Source organism: Denticeps clupeoides, chromosome 20, assembly GCF_900700375.1.
Source record: "Denticeps clupeoides chromosome 20, fDenClu1.1, whole genome shotgun sequence".
NCBI classification, from domain to species: domain Eukaryota; kingdom Metazoa; phylum Chordata; class Actinopteri; order Clupeiformes; family Denticipitidae; genus Denticeps; species Denticeps clupeoides.
In genome coordinates this window covers 10,870,677-10,885,595 of record NC_041726.1, presented here as the reverse complement: position 1 = coordinate 10,885,595, position 14,919 = coordinate 10,870,677, and the positions used below count along the sequence as shown (strand labels likewise).

The 14,919-nt window shown below is 42.3% G+C and overlaps 1 protein-coding gene across 23 annotated transcripts in view; it reads right to left on the bottom strand.

Annotated features, from left to right (window-relative positions):
* macf1a (microtubule actin crosslinking factor 1a) overlaps positions 1–14,919 on the bottom strand; it is a 131,809-nt gene that overhangs the window by 57,418 nt on the left and 59,472 nt on the right. For 15 of the 23 annotated variants that reach the window (XM_028963287.1, XM_028963289.1, XM_028963291.1 and 12 more), the window contains 26 exons: positions 14,620–14,715; positions 13,636–13,857; positions 13,152–13,306; positions 12,691–12,952; positions 12,478–12,606; positions 11,812–11,889; positions 11,196–11,357; positions 10,798–10,902; positions 10,520–10,615; positions 10,301–10,426; positions 8,782–8,934; positions 7,284–7,295; positions 6,478–6,632; positions 6,227–6,353; positions 5,883–6,066; positions 5,620–5,780; positions 5,240–5,418; positions 4,995–5,133; positions 3,968–4,161; positions 3,675–3,834; positions 3,414–3,497; positions 3,221–3,328; positions 3,050–3,148; positions 2,818–2,967; positions 2,638–2,729; positions 1,596–1,731 (listed from right to left, as the gene is read on the bottom strand). In XM_028963287.1, the coding sequence (XP_028819120.1) occupies positions 1,596–1,731; positions 2,638–2,729; positions 2,818–2,967; positions 3,050–3,148; positions 3,221–3,328; positions 3,414–3,497; positions 3,675–3,834; positions 3,968–4,161; positions 4,995–5,133; positions 5,240–5,418; positions 5,620–5,780; positions 5,883–6,066; positions 6,227–6,353; positions 6,478–6,632; positions 7,284–7,295; positions 8,782–8,934; positions 10,301–10,426; positions 10,520–10,615; positions 10,798–10,902; positions 11,196–11,357; positions 11,812–11,889; positions 12,478–12,606; positions 12,691–12,952; positions 13,152–13,306; positions 13,636–13,857; positions 14,620–14,715 (3,564 nt within the window). The remainder of the gene's footprint in view (positions 1–1,595; positions 1,732–2,637; positions 2,730–2,817; positions 2,968–3,049; positions 3,149–3,220; positions 3,329–3,413; positions 3,498–3,674; positions 3,835–3,967; positions 4,162–4,994; positions 5,134–5,239; positions 5,419–5,619; positions 5,781–5,882; positions 6,067–6,226; positions 6,354–6,477; positions 6,633–7,283; positions 7,296–8,781; positions 8,935–10,300; positions 10,427–10,519; positions 10,616–10,797; positions 10,903–11,195; positions 11,358–11,811; positions 11,890–12,477; positions 12,607–12,690; positions 12,953–13,151; positions 13,307–13,635; positions 13,858–14,619; positions 14,716–14,919) is intronic. The other 8 variants (XM_028963290.1, XM_028963297.1, XM_028963298.1 and 5 more) reach the window with 1 other exon arrangement.

Here is a 14,919-nt window from a genome sequence, read left to right as displayed (position 1 = left end):
CATCGAGAGAATGCCAAGAGTGTTCAAAGCAGTAATCAGAGCAAATGGCGGCTATTTTGTAGAAACTAGAATATAAAACATGTTTTCAGTTATTTCACCCTTTCTTGTTAAGTACATAACTCCACATTTGTTCATTCATAGTGCCTTCAGTGAGAATCTACCAATGTAAATGGTCATGAAAATAAAGAAAACACATTGAATGAGAAGGTGTGTTCAAACTTTTGGCCTGTACTATATATAGCACACAAGGTACAAAATTGGAAATGATTTTTTTTTTTTGTAATTCTTTGGACATTGGTCTGTTTCATAATTATCTGTATTCTAAATTCTGTGCAAAGACGGCACTAGCTTATACCTTGCTGTCCCTATTTCAAGGCTGCTATCACTGTGTCTGTTCAGGCAGCTGTTAGTGATTTTGAAGCAAATGCTGATTAGGTTTCACACAGAAGTACTGTAGTAAAGGACAAGGACCAGAGACTGCTGTCTCACACATTAGAAAAATAAAATAAAAAAAATTCACAGGCACAAAGATGTTCATTTGTATACTGTGGTCTAGACACACCATGCTCAAACAGTGAGGTGGGTTTTGGTGTTGCACAGCACAAGACCGTTTCCAATTAAAAATACATGAATAAAAATACACCACCTTCATTCTGGCAATATTTTGTACAGGCCTATCCTTGCAATAATAACTCGCAGACCGTTCACACACATCAGAAAACACACCATAACTCCACAAACATAATACACTATGAATGAAAAAGTTTCTTTTAAACAATTTACGCTAGTTTAGGCTATGATGAAGGTGGATGTAAACGTACACGTGCAGTTTACATCCAGTAAACAAACTGCTGTGAGTTTACTGTCGGATTTTGAATGGAACATGAAATGGAGTTTTCTATGATAATATCTGCAGATATTCTATCCAGTGCTGACAAAATCAATATGCACAAAAACAGGGGATGTGAATGAATCAGCTAAAATAGATTAAAGCAATGCAAACATGACACTGGTCCATTAAACATTAACCGGAGACCCTGTTATTCATTGAAAAAATTGAATTGTTGTGGCTTTTAAAGATGCATCTGTATACTAGGATGAAACTATAATAATAATATACCTAGATGGCCACAGGGGTGCATTATAAAGGACAGGCGACCACTAAACCTACGCTAATTCACCCATTTAAATGCATAGTAAGCTGGAAATGGACTCTAAACGAGGGTTTTCTACACTACTACACTGATCACTAATGGGCCAAAAAGATTAGTTGTTTGTTGAAGATGGTGGTAATGATGAGGACTTGACACCATGTCAAGGGTGAGTTCACACCATGCTATTAAATTCTAATGTTATATCAAATTAACTTTGACAAATGTAATGGTGGTGGTGATGGATGTCAAAAAAACAACAACACACGTGTAAACAAGCAAAACATGCAGCAAATGTTGCACACACACATTAAGGAGCCTCCCCTTGCCAGGGTCACATAAAAAGGTACTTTTTGGCAAATATGAAAAGCAGACAACCGTTCTGGGAGACACATTTAAGAGGCAATTTCTTGATGCAAGACCCGCTTTCCCCTCCTGCTCTACCTTGTGCTCCTCCTCTTTGGCCATTTGTTCTTCCAGCTGTTGCATCTGGGCTGCAGAGCTGTCACACAGCTGGGTGTAGGTAGAGGTCAGTTCCTCCAGCTGTGCAGTCACCTGGGCACGCTCGTCTGGGGACAATCTGAGGACAGGCAGAGTTAAGCACATGACTCTACAATTGAGAATGGAGATGTCATGTTTTTTTTTTTAACCATTCTATAGATTTCATGATATCTGCAGGTTTAAGGAAGCCAAATGTAAGACATTTTAAGACCTTTTCAAGGCCAGGCCAGACACTTTGGAGGCCAGAAGCTCATTTAAAATACAATAATAATTGTATGTTATCTTTAGTAATATATTATTACTTGATTTATTAATTGTTAATTTAATTAAGTAATAATAAGAACCCAAAAGTGCACAGCACGACATGACTGGTGGATTACTGACAGATTGAAGGCTTGTTTCATTTGATTTAGAAAAAAAGGAATGTACTTTCCCCTCCTCACTAAGCTATTCCTGATTAAATAATATATTTTTTTTATATAAGGAGAACTCCCACTCTCGGAACAGGTTCGCCAGCGAGGGATTTAGCCATCTAGTTCAATTCATTTTCCGTAGGGGGGCAAGATGGAAAGCTCTGACGGCTGGGAAATTTCACGCCTGCTGCCAGTTGACGATCGCTGCCCTACATTCACAACTGCTAATGTGCGTACCTGAAACGGCACCACTGGAAAAGGATGGCGGTTCCGCTAATTCTGACCTCATTCACAAAAATGCAAAACAAAAATTTGAAATTTGCCAAATTGTTTAGAGGTTACGAGTAAAAACTTTTATTGGGTCAGGAGTATTTTTAAGACCTTTAAACTCTGTATTGAAAGATTACGAGTAATTTTTAATGATACTTAAGGCCTTAATTTTTGTAAAATCTTATTTAAGACTTTAAGGATCCTCAGATACCCTGAGTTTGGTAAAATGCTTTTGAATGACACTTAGCACCTATAAACACAAATTTTAGAAAGTGTTTAATTTAAAATATTACAAAACTCACTTGCAGGCCTGCTTGGAAAGAAGGAAGACTTGTGTACTCCTGATAGCTTCGGCAATATCATCTTTTTTGGAAGCCAGTTGCTCACTGATGGCCTGGGGACACAAAAAACAATCATATAATGAGCATGAGTAGTTGAGTCTCATTTAAACAAATTGATATGAATTTTCATAACTATAATACCTGCTGAGCAGCAAGCGATGCTTCTGCTGATTTTAGACCCTTGTTCTGTGCTCCTGTGGGGCTTCCAGCTCGGCCCTTAAGGCCTTTGGCCCACACCAGCAGCTCAGAGACCTGACCAACCCGAGCCTGTCGCTCCTCCTCAACCTCTTTCTGCAGGACACAAAGGGCGAGTGTTTCAGTGTAACATGCACACAAATGAAAAGTGCAGCAGGTGAGAAAAGTAAAGTTTAACCTCTTCTTCCTCCAGCCTCCGAAGAGCATCGCTGATGTATTTGACATGTTGCGTGGTGAGAGTTACCAGGGCTGTGTAGCGTGAACGAAGGTCCATGAACTGCAATGGGTCTCAAAGAATTAGATGACTCAAAATTCATTTGTAAGTTTATAAGATTTCATTTCTATTTACCTCTTGAGTGATAGCATCTGATGATGAATGCATCCTTCTCCTCTTTACAGGAGATTTCTGTGTTGACTCCACAAAGGCCCTGAATGTCATGAGCTGCAGTTCGTAATCCTGGTGACACGGCGTATGTTTAAAATCATGACTATTTTATTCAATAGTACTTTCGTGACCGCTAATAACAAAGAGTGGCACGTACCTTTACTAATGCACAGTACTGTTTAGAATAAGCTTGGCATTGATCTAGTTTGACCTGATTCTTCTCTATCTCAGCCACCAGAGCCTGAACAAAAACACAATTAATAAAAGAACGCCATAATCTGTACTGGGACAAAATCGAGGGCAGATGACTGTCTACATCTATAAGAAAGGTATATAACAGTGTAATGGGTTGTCTCCTCTATGCATAAAACACAAATACAGAGTGACTTGTCCTGTCTAGTCCTGTTTCTGCTTTCACCGTTTGCTGGGCGAGTTGTTCAGACAGGGCCTTGCTGTCATTCTGCCCAGGCTGTGTGTTCTCCTGTCTCTCTGTGGTCTCCTCAATCCAGTGGATGAGAGCTGCATGCCCATTTCTATAATGCTGTAGAACGGAGCCCAAGGCCTCCAGGTCCGCTTGTCTAAATTGACACAAATGTACACACAAATAACATCAGACCTTCTCACTTGCACCTTTTAATACAGTGTTCTGAACATGTTAGGGAATTGGAATTCTAGGGCACTATAGTCCTATCTGATCCAACAGCGACTGACCTGGTCTCCATTTGCCGGCGTATACCGCTCCACCTCTCAGTGAGCTGGACCGCTTTCTCCTGGTATCTGTCCAGCTCTGGGCTACGTTCAGAGTGGATGAGGCTGAGCTGGGTGCCAGCATCGCAGGCTTTGGACACCTCAGCACTTAGGGTTTGGAAGACATGATCTTGCTCATCTAGCTCTGATCGCCATTTCTGTCAGGGAAGAGGGGGCAAAAGGTTGTTTTTCAGAAGTGTTCAGTAGTAATACTAATAATTGTATTGGTAATGATTAAAATTAAGTGCCAACAGAGCAATCCTCAAGTAATTTGTTTTATTTGTTCCTATAAATGAATATGAATGGGCGCTTAGTTTTCATTTATTTTGTGTAATTTAATGATGGGCAACATAATGATTCACAATGATTTGTACAACAGTGAAAATCACTGAACAAGACTGGTTGACAAAAGATGGGTTAATGACTTGTGTCAGAAATGGAGTCATATGCAGTACAGGCCAAAACACACTCATTCAATTTTCTTTATTTTCATGACCATTTACATTGGTAGATTCTCACTGAAGGCATCAAAACTATGAATGAACACACGTGTTATGGGAGTTATGTACTTCACAAAAAGTGGAGACCTGGCCTCCACAGTCACCGGACCTGAACCCAATCGAGATGGATTTGGGGTGAGCTGGACCTCTTGAAGCTCATTGAGAGAATGCCAAGAGTGCAAAGCAGTAATCAGAGCAAAGGGTGGCTATTTTGAAGAAACTAGAATATAAAACATGTTTTCAGTTATCACCTTTTTTTACATAACTCCACATGTGTTCATTCATAGTTTTGATGCCTTCAGTGATAATCTACCATTTTAAATGGTCATGAAAATAAAGAAAACATATTGAATGAGAAGGTGTGTCCAAACTTTTGACCTGTACTGTATCTCATGTTCACATTAAATAGCAGTACCCACAATGTCGGTGATTGACAGATTTATGTTTTGTGTAATCTGTTTGGTGTAATGTAATCCGTCAATATTACTCACTGCTAGTTGTTGGCACAGGGCCTGGATTGCTCCTGTATCGGCAGGAACGACATCCTCCTCACTCAGCCGACTCTCGTATTTCTTCACCTGGCTCTCTGAAGACTGCAAGCTGCGCATCAGCACATCCACCGTTTTCAGTCTGAATAAAAAATAAATGAATAAAGACAAAGCACAGTCAAAGTGAAGGGGACGAGGCTGAAGCTGCATATGTCCAAAGCTGATTTGCAGTGAGAAGCACAACACACTTTTGTAGGTAGACCGAGGAGAGGGAATGCAGCCTCTCCACGTGATCCACAGCCAGGTTGAGCTCGGAGCGCAGGACGGGAACGCTTGATGTGGCAGGTTTCTCTTCAAAAAAGCTTACACAGCGGCGAGACACATTCCCTAAGGTTGAGCGAATACCAGTCAGATCCTGCTGTAGCTTCTGGAAAAAAAACATTTAAAAAGAGACTTTTCATTAATATTTCGTGATTTACTAAATTTCCCTGTATTACTTTCATGGCCATGCAAATTAATTTATTGTACAAGTTGTCTGGAAAAACACTTTTATAACAGTTGAAAATGTGGGGATTAGACTAATCGTAATTCTTTTGGACAGCAGATGGTGTAGAAGAGCAGCTCTGACCTCATGTTCAGCGATTTGGACTGTTTTTTCCACTTGGGCCACGCTGCTAGTGGGCGAGGCCCGCATGCCACGCATCAGCTTCTGCTCCGCCTCATCCAGGTGAGTCCTGATGATCTGTAGTTCTGACAGGAAAGCTCGAGAGACTGACTCGTCCTTCTCCACTGTAAGAAAAGTGGGCTAAGTGAGCGAGCATACACACATAACTACAGGTGGAAGTAACTGGCACATTAGCAAAACTCGTAGATCTAGTTCCATCCCGTTACCTGTCTCCATGGAGACCAACAGTGATCGGCTGTGCTCACGGCAGCTCTCGACCTCGCTTTCCAGCTCGCGTCTCTCGGCAGGTGTGAAGAGGGGACACTCTCGGGTGTCTGTTAAGAAGTCTGTAAGGTGTGCATCTAGGTTGTCTAAAGCCTGCTGCCTCTCTGCTGGGGTCTGGATGCGCACCTGTACAAGACAGCAGATCCAGACAATGACAACTGTTATGGGACAAGCGGCTGTATCTTAATTAATAAAAACCAATCTATGTTTAAAAATGAATCAATGTTCAATAGGGACTACAGATTCCTTAAAGTGAGAAAACTAAGTAGCTATGAGAAGGACTGACCGTCTCCAGGTTCCAGGTAGAGATGGTCCTGATATCTTTCTGCAGGTAGTGCCAGGAGACCAGGCTCTTCATGTTCACGTGCAGCTGGTGCCACAGTGCCATCACGTTCTGGTAAAGCTGCTCCATCCTGCAGCAAAAAACAGTGTAAAAAGTGTAAAAAAAAAAAAAAAAACTGTTAAAGTGTTTTGAAAGGTGTAATTAAGGGAAAGAGTGTGCGTGGTTTTGAGTATGTGGGTTCTTATGTCCCATACCTGCTGGCCGTGTCAATGGCATCCTGGCTGGGTGGCGGGACGGTGAAGCAGACGGACGGCACCATGGCCTCATTGCCACTGGGGCTGATGACCTTCCACTTAGTCCTCTGAGAGTTATCCTCCAACACACACTCCTCACCTTTATTAATGGTGATCTGCGGACACAAAGGGGAGTGGCAGAGAAAAAGAGAACGAGAGAACCAGGGAAAAGGAGTGGGAAAAGAGGGCGGGTGGAGAGGGAGAGAGGTTTGGAAAGATTAAGCGAAAGGTGGAAGAACAGATAAAAAAAAAAGGAGGGTTATTTAATAATCACTATGAATCCCCAAATAAAGTAAAATAAATAAATAAAGGTAATGTGTAAAGCTGAAAAGTGAAATTAAAATGTGAAAGGATATTTGGAAAGCCCTGACATTTTAAGCCCCAGTGTTGATGAAGGCCCAGATGACTCTGTGCGTAATTGTAATTGGGGGAAAAAAAAAAAAAAAAAAAAAAAAAGCCGTAAGCTAAGCAAACCGGAGCTGGTAGGCGGAGCTCCAAAAACACACAATCTGTTGCCCCGCCCCTGTTCTCGCCTTCCCCCCGCCCACCCCTTCGCCTGCACAAACAGAGCCACAGGGTGAGTGAATCTAAATGGACGGCTAGCAAGAGAGCTGACAGAGGAACTGGGCGATTAGCGCCGCCGTCTGTCCTACAGCATGCAATAGCGATAGCAGCCGTCTCCGTGGAGCAGCGGCGCCGATTATGGGTGGCTGTGCAGAGTCGGGGAGGGTGCTGAAGGGAGAGGAGGAGGGATCCAGCAGCAGTACCTGGGCATTGGCCTTGCCACCCCCGCAGACACACAACAGAAAAAGGGAGGGAAGAAGAGGAGAAGTACAAAAGGGAGGGTCAAAGAAAAGGAGAGAAAGAGGGGAGGAAGAAGGGAGGAGGGAGAAAGAGATTATTTTTGGATACTGTTAGGACCCTGCCTGTCTAAAGTGATGTGACTAGGAGACAAAGTAAAGAATGAATGGGCCCAGAGCTGAAATGACGGATGAAGAGTATAGTGAGTGTTTCTGTGTGTATAAATACATATAAACATGTACAAGTGTTGAATTGCAAATATCTACTAATAAATCACAGATCTGTGTCTATCCCTGCTGAGGGCTACACGAATGGTGGTGTTCCACTCAAATTTTACAGCCACCAGAACGCCTCATTATTACACGGGTGAACTTCCTGAATGAACACTTCATTAAGTAAACAGCTGTTTTATTCTGTATTTCAGGGAAGTAGTAATAGTCACCCTGTCATTGACCACACAGATCTGTATTTATATCTATATGCTTGTATGAAGGTATATCTTAGTGCCACAGACCTGCAACAAGACCTGACAGGGACTGATACCTCTACTAAATAAAACCAGCCTGAAGAACTTCGGTTTCACTCTGCTGTAAAATCTGGCAGTCACACTTTAGTACTGAAATCCAGATTTAAGCCCATTTCCTCTGGCTGTGATAAACTGTGGCGACTTAGTCTAATTACCAACTAAATGGGTGATTAAACCATGTTAAGCATGGTTGGAAATAAAACCAGCTGGACACTGGTAATATTTACGTCTGAAACAGAACAGTCTGACTTGTTGGGTTGCTAATGACAGGTAAATCTAAATAAAGATGACAGAGTCATTCCCTTGGAGAATAATTACACCTCCGCCAGCCCCCAAATGCATTGCTCAGGCCAAATGTTTGCAGCAAGGCCCTCAATGCGTATGATCTTGCAAGAGCAAAAAGTGCGGAATTTGCTCAACACGGAAAGTAGGAGGAAATACATAATTAAAAAGTGCTGTGAAGAGCCAACATACTTTCACTTTCCATGTGAGAGGAGAGGAGCACGGGCTGGCTTGTATTAATCATTAGCCATTAGTTTAAAAAGTAGCTATTTTCAGTGTACTCTATGCACACTGCTGCAGATTAAATGGCTTCTTGAACTTTAAAGTACATCCAATGCAGTTAAAATTTTTGCCACTTCCTATCTGATGAACTTTAGAACCAACACTTCCACCCCTCTATCCTGCTGTAGCCTGATTAAGTCAGTTCGAACCAAATCGAGGCCCAAATTTGGTTATATAAAAGCTGGTCTTGAATGATCCCATGTACGAAATACCCTACCATCTCGCGGTGTTTGGAGGTGAGCAGTCAGCCAATGAGTTGAGAGCAGGGAAAGTGGGCGGGGCAGGACAGGGCAGCACACAACAGAGGTTGGGTGAGGTAAGCTGTGGTGGGGTAAGGTGAGGGCATCATTCGTCACCATGGCACATCATCCTACCTCGATCTGTCGGTAGTCGCAGATGGCACGGATGGGCGTGGTTGTCCCCAGGGCGCAGTCTGCACTGCGTGGCCGGAGCTGCACCACAGTCTTGGCTCGGCCCACTAGGCTGGCCACCGTACTGCGGTACTCAATCAACTGCTCCTTCTCCTCCTGCCAGAGAACATGGAAAGTGCAGTGAGTGTCAATGGGAGAATAACCATTCTGTGTCCATTAAGTGTTCACATTAATATTAACTTAAAATATACAATTCAAATATGATTAACTCTCATATTTCAGAATAAAACTTGTAGATTTCTCCATTCATTAAAGCCCATTTAGCCCAGTTGATGTGTTTGTCATTTGCCACAATACACACCCAATCAATAATGCATGAGATTATTGACACTCCCCCCCCACAGATTTCACAAAATGGCCTCCATCTCCATCATAACCACCATTTCTTATGGTCTGGAGAACACAATTCCTAATGCAGTCTCAGTATAATGAGCACCACATAAAACTGTCATTTTAGGCAAATTATGTGGAGAGAGGGGGAAAATCTGCATGAATCAAATGTTTGTTTCTCTCATTAAGTATCCATCAGAGATCTGGCTCTGGAATCCGAGAACAGATTAGGGATTAATAGCATTAATCCAAGGATCTGAAATTCACAGGCGTCATTAAGACCCAACCAGAATTAACAGGGTTAATGTGGGGTAAGTATCTGAAAGCACCAGACAATAAGAACTTGTGTAAAAATGGAGAACTGAACGTAAAGTGATTGTCATTGTGAAACACTGCAGCACAGCACACAGTGCAAACAACACTGTCCTCAGCTTTTAACCATCACCCTTGGTGAGCAGTGGGCAGCCATGACAGGTGCCCGGGGAGCAGTGTGGGGACGGTACTTTGCTCAGTGGCACCTCGGTGGATCGGGATTTGAACCGGCAACCTTGTGGCATTTAACCACTAGACACTCAAAGAAAACCCTCTGGCAGAGAGTCTGCATTTATTATTGCAATAATGCCAGCCTGTGCTTTTCTGCAGTGTGTTTTTGCAAGTATCCCTCCCTACTCTCAACCCAGTGTACCTTTATATACGGTACTCGTCTAGCAGTGGATAGACACTGGCACATCCCAGACGTGCCATAGCCTAAACCTAGTTCATATAATACATTCTAAATACTCAATCCTACATTCAATTTAATATAATTTTATTTTCTATCCAACATTTTACAGAGCAATAATGATTGATACAGGTATGATGAATAAAATGATTGTCTTAAGGAGGTAGAGTACATGGATTCTGGCATATTGTATTAACAGCAAGGGATGTTGTCAATCGTACCATTTTGCTGCTAAAATTCTTGTGTCTGCTTCTAAACAGATCACTCAAGTTTGCTTTCTTGGTGTCTAATGCCAACAAAAAGGGGTGGGGAGTGACGTTACGGACGTTAAATTGGGCCTCTACAGTGAACTGCACAGATGAACACAGCATATTATGAATTCACAAATAAGAATAGGAGGTGAGGCGTTACCATAGAGTCTTGCAGCAGATCCTCCAGCTTGCCCAATCGGCTGTTCTTATCGCAGGTGTACTGCCTCTTAATGGTGTCCTGCAGCTGCCGCAGATAACACTCACAGTCCCGAGCATCACCCACAAACTGTCAGGAGAGACGTGGAGAAAGAATGAGTCCGCAGAGAAGAGCTACACTTAATGAGCTGACAGGCCTCAACCAGAGGCCCACGCAACCTACCTGGAAATAGGCAGTGTTGTCTTTTAAATGCTGCTCAACACACATGCACAGCTGGCGGACCCAGTGCCACTGGGTCTGCAGGGCTGCACTGTAGGCCTGGGAGAAGATGGGGTCAGCAATCAGAGCACATATGGCAGTAATAACCACTAAAACCGGAGCCAAATCATAAGGGTCGCAAGTGGTTTCACTTCATTTTATCTACAATTTCACCCTGAAAGGGTGGCAAGAGAAATCGAGTCATTATGCATGCAAGGGAATGGCGCCAACATTTCCCTCACCTCCACTGTCTGCTTGGCAGGATGATTCTCCTGACAGAGTAGGTCTGCTGTGTCCTGCAATGATCTCATCACTTCCTGTTTCTCCTCCAGCTCAGCCCTCAATTCCTAAAAGGTGGAAAAAGGTGAAACAGATGTTGAATGCAGCATACTGTGGCTGGGATGACCGTATTTCACTTATTTAAAAAAAAGGAGATAATAGTTTATGGTTGTTACTCAACACAACAGTAAATCTGCATCTTTATATAATAATTATATAATCATTTTACAATTTATTCAAGTCACAGCCAGTAAGATTCCAATCAGTACTGAATGTGGCTTGGCCAACCAGACTAACAGTTCTATAGTAGATACTATAATCATTGTTCAGTCTTTGGAACTGTGATTGACATCAAACTCACAGCGTACTGCTCCCTCTTGGCAGCCATGTTGGTGTTGCAATCGCTCCAGTCATATGCCAGCTCCTCTTCCTCTTTCTCATTGAGCCAGATGAGCTCCTCCGTGCAGCGTGACACAAACGTGTGCAGACTCTCCAGGCAAGAAAGCCGTCTTGACGAATGTTCCTGCAGTGACATAAAAACGACAGTAAATATTCATATTCATTACGGTCCATCGTTTCTCTGCTTCCACTGATGAACTGCTGTTTCCCAGAATGATACTGACTGCAGTATAATGCGGAACTACTCAAGGTTCCACGAAAAGACATATGAAAAAATGGCGGAACAATTTAGATCAACATCATAACAATTTAGATAATTACAGACCCACTAGTCACTGGCATAGAATGTGGCCTTAAATTTGAAATCTGACCCAGGCGCACACACACCCCTGTAGAAGGCTGTGTCAGCAGCAGGTGCTGTCCAGCCCTGGTCCATGGCCCCTGTACAGCCTAGAGCCCTTTGTTATGGGCCACACTCGGTCACAGTCTAATGCGATTATACGGGCTGTAGGGAAACACAAATCATACATCTACTGCAATGCAGGTGGCTATGCAGACACACGCACACACACACTTACCAATAATTTACAGTACTGGTGCTCCAACTTGGCCAGGGTCTCAGAGTAACTGCTGCGAAAATTGGGAGACACACGCAACTGGGAGGAAGAGAAAAAACAAATGGACTCAGGTTGTTACAAAATGCAAGTCTGTGTGTCAGAAAGGGAGTACAAATACTTTAAATTAATAAAGTTTTTTTTCCCCCAGAATGGTCTAGAACCATGATCTGTCACCAGAAGAAATTTCTGTCATGAATTTTAGGTACATTTTTGTGATGGTTTACATGTGTTATTGTTTTCCATCATAACAGAGTAAGTAAACAAATAAAGAAACTAAAACCATCAGCAAACGCTACAACTCTGCCCTCCTCAACCCCCCAATCGTCACTACTTGTACAAAAGTACATTAAATATGGAACCTGAGCATGAATTCTCTTCTCACAGAAGAGAATTGAAAGGGAACATAAATAATAAAGAAGAAAAACAATACATTTGTTTGACCTTAAATGTTGGATAAAATAATCTAATCTTCGAGACTTTCTACGGAAAAATTTAGGTTAGGTTAATCTGTCATGCAAATTATTATGCAAAAATCATAATAATGTAATAATTGCAAAAGGCTTAGTCACCAGTGTTATAAAACGGCTAGTAAGTTAAATGAATTCAATTGTGGTTGTGTGTGTGTACCTCATAGTCTTGCGCCTCTTTTAGGCTCTGCTGATGTTCCTCCACAACTGTATGAAAGGTGTGATGATCGTTAAGATGCTGTTCTACTGAGGGAAGGTCCGCACCCCATTCGGCATGCTCCAGCATGTCCTGAACACACATGCACACGATCCAAACATTACATGAAAAGTAGCTTTATAACTCATTCTCCTTCCCAATCAACTCTTCGCTCACCTGTCTCTCTTCTACCCATCCAAGCAGCTCGTAGATGAACCTCAAGCTGCCTTCGTCCTCGGAGGACGATATGGCCACCAGCTCAGAGCGGCTCATGGGTCGTCTGACCAGGATGTCCTCCCTCCGCTCTGCCGTCCGAGGACCCCGACCGAGTGCTTCCCGGCTGGTCCGCTGCTGGAGCTCAGTGGAGAAGTGGCCCTTCCTGTAAACGCTGTAGCATTGTAGCCGGAGAGAGACCAGCTCCTCCTGTAGGCACGAAACTCTGCAGCACACAAAACAAGCAATTTACACAATCTTCACAATATTCCACCTACTCTGAGGAATAATTGAGTTTTGAGACTATATATGAAAATGTTCTATGATTTTATGTTAATGCACCGAATCTGATGGGTGGAAAAAAATATAGATTGAGAGAGAGAGAGAGAGAGAGAGAGAGAGAGATATATCAATTTTCCCCTCACCTGAAAGCCAGCTGCTCCACCTGGTAGTACTTCTTGTCCCTCAACACCTGCAGGTCGAGGTCCATCTGCCTGAGCAGCAACTCGCAGTCCTGCAGATACACACCCAGCTCCTGCTCACAGCGCACTGAGCCACCGGCCTCCAACTGAGCAATGTCCTGAGGGGGACGGTGACAGACCGAGAGGGTGGGCAAAGGACACATGAATCTTTCATTGCATTCTATTCATATCATAACATACACTTAAAACAAAGAATTAAAAAAAATAATTGCTGCCTAGAGTTGAGTCCCTCCTTAGAATAACACAAAATTCACTCTCAAACTAGTTTTTACTAATCGTAGGAAACCAAGGAGAAGAAAGAGACAGAACAAGAGCAAGGAAAGGAAAGTTGAAGGACAGAAATATGCCAAACTTCATAATAAAATCACAAACAGTAAATGACACTGCAGTTGAAGAAAAATAATAAATAAAATAAAAATAAACTCACCGCCTGCAGCGTGTTCTTGGCCAGAGTGAGCTTCTCCTCGCAGTCCAGTGCCATGTTCTGGATCTTGTTGGCCACCTGCAGCAGCAGCTCCAGCCGTTCCACTGCCGGCCGCAGGGCTTTCTCTCTCTCAAGCATCTCCAGGATCAGCTTGCCCCACTGCTCCTCTAAATCGTTGGGGTGGAGGCCCTGTGGGAGCTTAATGCGTCCAAATTCTATCCATACCTAAAATAGTAGAGAAAAAAAAAATAATGGGCAAAGTTAGTAGTGACAATTTATAATCTCATGGATTTCGGACCAATGCAGATGACTGGATGATTGGACAAAGGATGTGCTGGAAATTCAGAAGGTCCAGGGCTTCTGTGTGTGAGATGCACTGCAAATGCATATGGGACATATCTACTTCTTCAGAATCCATGCATGATTTTCAGCCTGATCTTTTTCCTTATTTAATCATGTGCAACAAAACAAGAGGTAAGTCAATTTATTAAACTGCATGCAACAAATTCCCCACAGACACTTCACAGAGGACAAATAAATCAAATTTATCTATATTGATGAGGCAAAATAGAAAGTGGAAAAAAAAACTCAAAATCACATGGATGCTTAAAGCACAGTCTGACAAATACTCCCAAAGACACTATTAATTTGACTGATATTTTGCTGAAACTCTCCTGGTACAGACTGATGTCCTTCATTAACCTGTCACTTTTTTTTTTTAGTTTAAATCCACTGAGTCTCTAGAAGAAGAACGCAGTCCATATTAGGCTGCTGAATCGAGGACAATATTACTCTTCTCCAGTGTCATTCTTTCTGTTCAGACCATCGTAACAACATCTGTATTCATATATTTTTGGGTACCTACCTCTGTGCAACAAGACATATCTATGTCTAAATCTTAGCCTAATGCTCACCAAACTTTAATTAATGAATTTTATTTCTTCATTTATTTTTTAAATAATTTAAAATTATTTTAGGAAAACTCACTTCAAGCAGCTTATATATGTGCTCAATGTGGCCTTTCTCCAGCTCCTTGGTGGGAATCTCTGTTTCTTTGAAATGGACGTACTCATTGTAAAGTGCCTGTAAGAGATGCAATAGGACATGAAAACATCTTACTCACAAACCAAAGAGCCAATCAGGTATTAGATGTGAATTACAAACTGTATTATTACAGTTATTATTATTATTTTAAGAAAAATGATAAAAATCAGTATGAGGGAAGACTAGGGCTGCAGGCTTAGACCCTGTAAAGGTTTATTTTATCAGGATTATCTAAACCCATCT